At 48.1% G+C, this 7,612-nt stretch overlaps 1 protein-coding gene across 1 annotated transcript in view; it reads left to right on the forward strand.

Moving 5' to 3' along the window:
• TIMMDC1 (translocase of inner mitochondrial membrane domain containing 1) overlaps positions 1-2,173 on the forward strand; it is a gene marked incomplete at its 5' end in the record, with an annotated part of 4,695 nt that extends 2,522 nt beyond the window's left edge. Inside the window, 3 exons of the mRNA XM_010175302.2 lie at positions 1-63; positions 1,416-1,526; positions 2,074-2,173. The exon at positions 1-63 is cut by the window's left edge and continues 3 nt beyond it. Of these exons, the coding sequence (XP_010173604.2) occupies positions 1-63; positions 1,416-1,526; positions 2,074-2,173 (274 nt within the window). The remainder of the gene's footprint in view (positions 64-1,415; positions 1,527-2,073) is intronic.
• Between the last annotated feature and the right edge of the window lie 5,439 nt (positions 2,174-7,612).

A 7,612-nucleotide genomic window follows, 5' to 3' on the forward strand; every position in this document is an offset into this window, starting at 1 on the left:
TTTCAGAATGCGCTTGGGCCTGCAGGGACTGGCGGGAGGCGTCGTGTTCGGCACGGTGTTTGGGTGAGTTGCCACTGCTGCCCGTGGGCGAGCGAGACACGGCTACTCTCAAAGGGTGTGTGTTAGAAGGTGGCCTCACACACCACGCCTGGAATCATAGGTGGGACTACAGAACCTTCCTGTCTTCTCTTGCTTGAAGGGGTTTTCTGTATCTCTCTTCATGATGATGACTTTTCTACCAACCTTTAAACTGTTTTGGGGTTTTTTTTTTTCTTCTTTTTTCCTTGATTTGCGTTTTGCTGCTTTCCTCAGTGGTAACAATTCAATAGAGCATCTGACTGGCTGCTGTTTGCTTGTTAGAGGAGACACTAATTGCTGGTAAATAGGAAATGATGAGGATGGGTTATAGACATGTCTCCTGTCCCCCTTCCTTGCTGTGGTCACTAATGAGCCCAGTGGCTGTGTGTGGAACCATTGGGACGTTGTTTTAAGGACCTGTGGGTAAAGTATAAGGGGTGTATAGGGGAGTATAAGGGATGTATAAGCAGGAGTATAAGGGATGCAGCTTCTGGGCTCCCTTCTCAGCCTCAGCAGCACCTGCTCCTGTAGCAGCTCAGAATCCAGGTGGTGCACAAGGGGTGCTGGATGCCATCATGGCACCTTCTGAAGAACTGCCAGCCCCTGGGTTAGGAATTTGTGTAAAAATGGGGGGTTTTTTTGTTACAAACCAGGCTCCATCAAAGCCAAAATGTGGAGCAGCAGCCAGTAGGGAATGCTGAGGTTGGGCTGCACAGCCCAAGGCTGTAAGGTGGCACATCTTGCAGTCATGTATCTCCTAAAGCTCCCTGGGGCATGGAGGAACCCGTGGTTCTCTCTCAGGGGGCTCTGTCCATCAGGACAATGACCTCTTAAGTCAGAATTCTGACTTTTCAAGCAGAGTTGGGATTACTTCTCAAAGTGCTGACTTGTGAATATCCTCACAGGGGAGTTTGGAGATCCTTGTCCTGCCTGGACAAGAGAATGAGCTTTGTATTTATTGGGAGCTTTACCAATGAAAACACAAATACCTCCAGAGCTGGACAGGAGTGTGACCATCTCGATTATGGGTTAGGTGATCTAGAGGGGTTGTTTGGGCACCTTAAATCCTTCCAGCCCTTTGCCCTCTGTGTGCCTGTCAAGGAGTAAATTCAAAATATGTCACAGAAGGGTTACAGTGAGTCACAGCTGGGGACAGGCTGCGTGGGGTGGCTGACAGGAGATCAGGAGAACCTCAGGCTGTGCTGTGATCTACCGGGGAACGTTACACCCCGCTGCTCTGGTGGCCGGCCCCCGCATGCTCCTTTTGGTGATGCCAGTAAGTTATGACTGTTGTGTGTCCCCTGGGTGACTTGTGACTTTTCTCCTTCCTCCTCTAGGATCCCTGCCGGGGGCCTGTTGATGATAATGCAGAAACTTAGCGGTGAGACCTTGCAGGAGAAGAGGAATCGCGAGCGCAGGGAGCTGTATGAGCAGAAGTTAGCAGAGTGGTAAGGGACAGCTCTGCCTGTTTGACTCTTTGGCTGGAAGTATGTCTAGATGTGGTTCAAACATTGAAAGAAACCATGACAACACCAGGTTTTTCTCAACAGTTTGTTTGCTCTTCACTTTTTGGTGTGTTTCACATACCAGTCTGAGATCTGATTTAATCTTCCCAGGATGAGATATTGCTGCTTAATCTGTAACAAGGTATTTTGTTCAGAATTCCTGCCTGGCTGCTGCCCAGTATCTCTGCATCCATTTTTCCCTTTCACAGTGGCTGAGCAGACAAGCAGGGCAAGCACATGAGTATTTATGTACCAAAATTGAGAGAGGCCAGAACACTGGCTTTTCCTTTGTTGTTGCCTTCTTTCCATCCCCGTTAAGAAGAGAAAAGGCTGGCTGGAGGCTCTGGGGAGAAAAAAAAAAAACCCAAAACCTCACCAATAGTGCCAGTTCTAGAAGAAACTTTCCCAAGCGTTGGGGTTCTGCAGTGATGCCTTTGTCAGGAGGACACAGGCACACAATTACTTTGCTCTCTCTCTCTTCTCTCGTTAGGCAATCCAGGCTCACCATGACTGAATTATTAGGCCAAACGGAAAGCAACGTCCAGGAAGGACCAGAGATGGTGAGAGAAGGAGAATCGAGGAGCTACTGAGTCTGCCCCAGATCTCTGTTGTAAGCAGCTACAAAAGTATTTTGATTCTGCTCATAAAAGTCTTCAGTCAAGGGGGTCACGGAAGAGTCTTCTGTGAACAACCACAGTGACATCCTGTGCAGGTGTGGAAAAGCATTTTGCTGACAACCTTGTTCATGGCTGTGGATCACTGCACAGGAGTTTGGGAGGGACAAACCTGTTCTGCCTGAGAAGGTGGAAACGCAGGCTCTGCAGACTAGGAAGTGTCATCTCAGTTTTGCAGGGGGTGAGGGCAGCCCCAGAGCCTCATCTTAGAATCCATTTCACTGCTGAAAACGTCTAAACCACCAGTGATGTAGGAATATTTAAGGAAAAGGAGAACTAGGAATAGTTTGGATGCTGAAGGGACCCTGATTCCAGAAGCTGATGGTGCCTTGGTGAAAGCTGCTCTTCAGCCAGCGCCTGGAGAACGTGCTGAGACCCAGAGCAAGGGGGGTCTCCTCTGCTCGCCATCCCCCTCCCACAGCTGGGCTTGCCCACACTGGGACCAGTGCTGTTTGGCTGGTGGTGGCTTCCTCAGGCTTTTTTTGCAAAAAAAACCCCACACTTGGTTCCTACAGTACTTGGGGTGTTTTGTAATCAAGGTTGAGTAAGGGTGGAGGAGCTGGGAATGATGTGGAAATACCCTGAAAAAGACATGTTTTGGGTTCCTCAAGAGAAGTGTGGCTGAGCAGGGGCTGGATGACTTGTTTCTGGTGGTGATGGGGGAAAGAATTGGTACCGTGGAGAGTTTTTAACAGTCCAAAAGGCCTCTCATTTCATTTGAAGGTTGGCAATTAGGGGATTACCTTTGGGGGAAAGGTGGTTCAAGACATTCAATAAAGGCGTTTAGCAGCGGTGAGTGTGTCTGTAAGGTCTTTATGTTAGTACAGGCTCTACTTTATGTATTGGAGAAACAAACTCGAGTGATACCCCATGAAAGAGGTTGATCTAAGATCCCACCAGCGAGCAGTGAAGCCTGGTGGCAGTGTGGGACCTTCCTCTCAAGACAAGAGCCAGGAGAGTGCTGCCAGCTCTATTTGTTGTTGTACCAGAGGTCAGCTGTGAAGTTGTAGCTGTTACATGTGGAGAGGGCTGGAGTTAATGCAGTAACAGGCTGTACCCAGGTGGCCCATCACCCTGAGCAGCAGGTCTGGTCCCCTTTCTTTGGGTTTTGGGGGTTGCTTTTGGTTTTTTTCTCTTATTAAAGAGAATTCCATCCAGGCAGGTTTGGGCATCCTTCCCCCACACACACAGAGCGTAGTCAGTGTGTTCTGGTTGACAGCTTTTCTGTTACAGCTGATTCCTGTTGATTGAAATATGAACAGTCAATTCCACCCACCCAAAGCAGGTTTTTTGGCACAGCTTGCTGCCAAGGTGCTGCTGTGGGGTTTTTTTTGACATCTAAAAAAAAAAAAAAAAGAGCATTTTATTTTTTTTAAACACCTCAGAGTAGTTCATTTTTCCATTGAAAAAAAATAATTGTAGTTGTCTTCAAGCAGCTTTGATTTTTCCTTTTCTGTGTGTAAGTGAAGGGTGTGAATAAGCAGAGGTATGGATATGGTTCTCCCTCTCCCTGTTTTGAGCTCTGTGTGCATTGGTGACAGGAGTGTTATTGTCTTCTGCTCCTTCAAACCAAACCAGGCCTTTTGCAGGCACGTTTTTGCCACTGTGGTTACAATCTTTCTCTTTTCTCTTCTTTTTTTTTGCTGTTCCATCCCCAGCCAGTACCCCAGGCTCTGATCTGTACAGCAGTGCTGATGACATTTAGCTGTGTCACTGCTCAGTCTCTCCTGTTCCTGGTCAGTGCTATTTGATGTGATGTCTGAGGAATACTAATTTTCCTGTGTCTGACCATTGATGCAGGGATGTTCTTCCACAGGAGGGTAGCAGGTGTGTGGATTTTCTCTCCCTGGAAGGAAGGATGAGCTGCTAAAAGTCCTTATGCTGCACATGTGTCAGGGGAAGCAGAGATTTCCACCTGTGCTCAAGGTTAGCAGCCATTTTTTTCTCTGTTTTCCTCCCAAATTTAGTTCCCTGCACTTTCTCAGAATTTCTGGTGTTCAAAGTCACTCTGCAAACAAGGGGGACAGAGTTGGTTCAGAGCTTGTTTTTTAAATACAAATAGAAGGGATTTTACTCTCCCCCCAGCAACTGCACAGCACTGAAGTTACTGGTGCTGCACTTCCAGAGTCAGTAACACAAGTAGTGCAGATGCAGCGAGAACATCTCACCCTGGATTTTGATTTTGCACAGAACCTCCTTTTTTTTTGGGGAGGAAGAAGGAGAACCTGTCACAAACAGAGTGTCGAGCACCACAGCTACACTGCTCAGTTAATCCCTGGCAGAGGTGACAGTTCCCTGCTGGATCCCCCAGTGCCACTGTGTCACTGCTGTTGTACACACCAAACAGAGTGTGGCTTGATGGCAGCTGTACCTGTTACAGCTTTGTCACCCCCCCTGTGTCACCCACCTTGATGCCACACAATGTATGATGATGTTGGCAGCTGTAAAGTGGTGGCTGGGGCTCAGCACATGCCTTATTTAAATGCTCTACCCCTATCCCAGCACATCTTTTATTACTGAGGAAAGGAAACTGAGTTTACCATTTATTTTTTAATACAATTAAAGGAGGAACCCTGAGGAAAAAAAAAAAAGTTATATACAAAATACCTGTGATAAACAGAGCAGCTCACCTGGTACGAAGAACCAGAGATTAAGCTGAAAAGGTCTCACAGAAACCATTTGTGTGCAATTCAGTGAATACAGCACAAGGCAACAGAAAACATGATTCATACTGTAAGTGCTTAAGGAAAAAAAATAAAGGAAATAACCTGCCCATCAAGAACAAAAAAACCCCTGATGTTAGACATGTTTGTCAGTGAAACTTTTTGTTTCCTTCAGAAGGAGTTAATTAAAGTGTCACAGGAGTCTGTGGTGATGTGGAAAGGTTTGGCACGGTGCAAAAGACAAACCCTTCTCCGGGAGGCTGTGCAATCATCAGCCAGAAGGAGAGGAGGGGACAGTCAGAGGGAAAAACAAGGTTGTGCTGGTACAACTGTCAGAGCTGTGGTGGAGCTGGTGAGGTGGGAATGCAGCGTGGGGGTAGCAGGGAAGGAAGCACAATGTTGAAAATGAGTAAAGTAAATACAAAAAGAAGGTGTCCAGCCTGCAAGAAGAGAGTAGTTGGTACTGGAAAGAACAAGCACAGACTGAAAGAAAAGGAAACTTGAAAAGCATGAGAGGTGATTGCCCACACACCGAGTCCTGCAACAGGGTCAGGCTGCCTCTTGGAAACACAACTGGCTGTCCCCTGTGCTCTGCTTCCAACCAGCACCCTCAAGTGCAAAGAGCATCGTTTTCCTTATCACCCACCTTACCACCTTTTCCTCTGTCAAAAAACCCTCACTAGGAACGTTCTGAAGTTCTCATTTCACTTCATACACTGGGAAGCAGTAAAAAAGCTGCTGGGGCAGCGTGACTCTGCGGGAGTAGAAAGGGAGCAGTGTCTTATTTTTTACTAGTGACTTGATCCCTTACCCCTCACAGCTCAATCCTCTAGAAACCGCTTTGAGTGCTAATTTCCTTCAGCAATTTATCTCTCAATGTGTACCTGCTAGGAAAAAAAACAACAGTGAAATGGATGGACTGTTTCTTTGCTGTGTCCCAGCAAGATAAACAGCTCAAGCAGTAAAACATCCCACAAAGAGGACGGCGTGGTGCTTTCAGGCCTCGGTCTGCCCTGCTGACCTCACGTGCACAGAGCAGAAAGGGAATGGACAGGGCAAAAGGGAAAATCAAACCTGTCAAGCTCGGGGCAAGGCTGAGTTGGGTCAGTATGCAGAGTTGCTTAGGAAGCTTGTTGGGGCTTTTTTCCTCTTTTACCCTCAAAATGAGAAACCACTTTTTTTCCTACACAGTAGGCAAGAATATCACCCAGATCAGACGAGTCCTGTCCAGCGTTAGCATCCTGTAGGGACACTTCCTTCGAGTCCTGGCTGGGTAGAGAGAAAATGCTGGCAGAAAGCGACAGTCTGCAACGCAAAATAAATCCCAGAGTCACTGTGAGAGACTCCCAAGAATGGGGAGATCCTCCCCTGACGAGGATTCCCAGGCAAATGTACAAACCAAAGCAGACCTGTGGTTATCAAGCAAGGCCCTGAGTTACACTTCATTGCAGTATTACAGGAGTTTAAACGGGGCTTTACACACCTGGGGGGGGAGGGAATGTGTGTAAACGCTCACAAAGGTGTGCACACCTGTGCACTCACACTCACCCCCACCAGCCAGCTGCGCTCCTGTACCTCTGAGCAACTTCAGGAAGGAGCTGGATGTGGGTCCCAGGTCGGTGAGGCTGTCCTTTCGGGAGAGAAAGGGTTACGAGAACTTCTGCCACAGCTGTGGATAAGCAATATTAGTGAGCTGTTAGGTGTGCCCTCAGTATGGATCGTTCCCTAAAAAGTCTTGTAGCACTGAAAACAAGCGTGAGGCACATAGTCCCACCTCAGGGTGGTTTTTCCTGATAAGTGAGTGCATTATTGCCTCCTCAGGGGACAAGGGACACGTATCTGTCATGGTCAAGTCCAAAGCCAAAGTCCTCCAGCACAAAGAGCAGCACTGGCAGATACCTGTGCGAGGCTGCTTATGTACAAATGAGTTTTATCTGCTCCCATTGCCAACGTGGAGGCACAGCCCGACTTGAGACTGTGTGTCAGGGTCTGGGGTCTCCCAAAGGTCCCCTGGTTTTCAGAGGAGCAGTATGGAAGACAGAGGATTCCAAATTCTTTAACTGGTGTGTCGATGCGGATGACGCTCCTCATCTGCCTCGCTGCAGGAAGACAGAGGATCCTCCCAGATGGAATTCCAGCCACCCCGTTGTAATGAGCCCACCCCACAGCTTCCGTGGCACAGGTGGGGTTTTGTATTCAATCACAAGAGATTATGTTGTAAGTCTTCTGGAGGAGAGTTTGCTGCTGCTGCTGTCATCCCCTTTCAGAGAGCCCAAGGGTCAAGCATCGCTGTACAGCGAACAGCGGGGACTGCGCTGCGGAGCACACAGGATAAAAAACCTGAGGGGCACAAAGAAAAGATTTTAGTGATTTTATTTTTTTTCCCCACACCTTGTTCTTCTTAACCCTGAATTTAAACCAGAATTTTGCAGACAAAGGGGGGATCACGTGCAACAGCCTCCACAAGAGGGCTCCTAGTGCAGTAAAACCAGAGCTGCTCAAGTCCAGCACTACAGCGAGATCCAGACCCGCTCAGCGCTTCCTGGGAAAACCTTGGGGCCACCACACAGGGCTGCTGTCCCTCTGCTGAGTGAGGGTGCCTCAGGAATACTCTGTTTCAGCAGCAATAGAACATGGCTCAGCGTGTCACAGAGTTACGAGATCACAGTATGGTGGGGTTGGAAGGGACCTC

Source organism: Antrostomus carolinensis, unplaced genomic scaffold, assembly GCF_000700745.2.
Source record: "Antrostomus carolinensis isolate BGI_N321 unplaced genomic scaffold, ASM70074v2 scaffold9239, whole genome shotgun sequence".
In the NCBI taxonomy this organism is placed as follows: domain Eukaryota; kingdom Metazoa; phylum Chordata; class Aves; order Caprimulgiformes; family Caprimulgidae; genus Antrostomus; species Antrostomus carolinensis.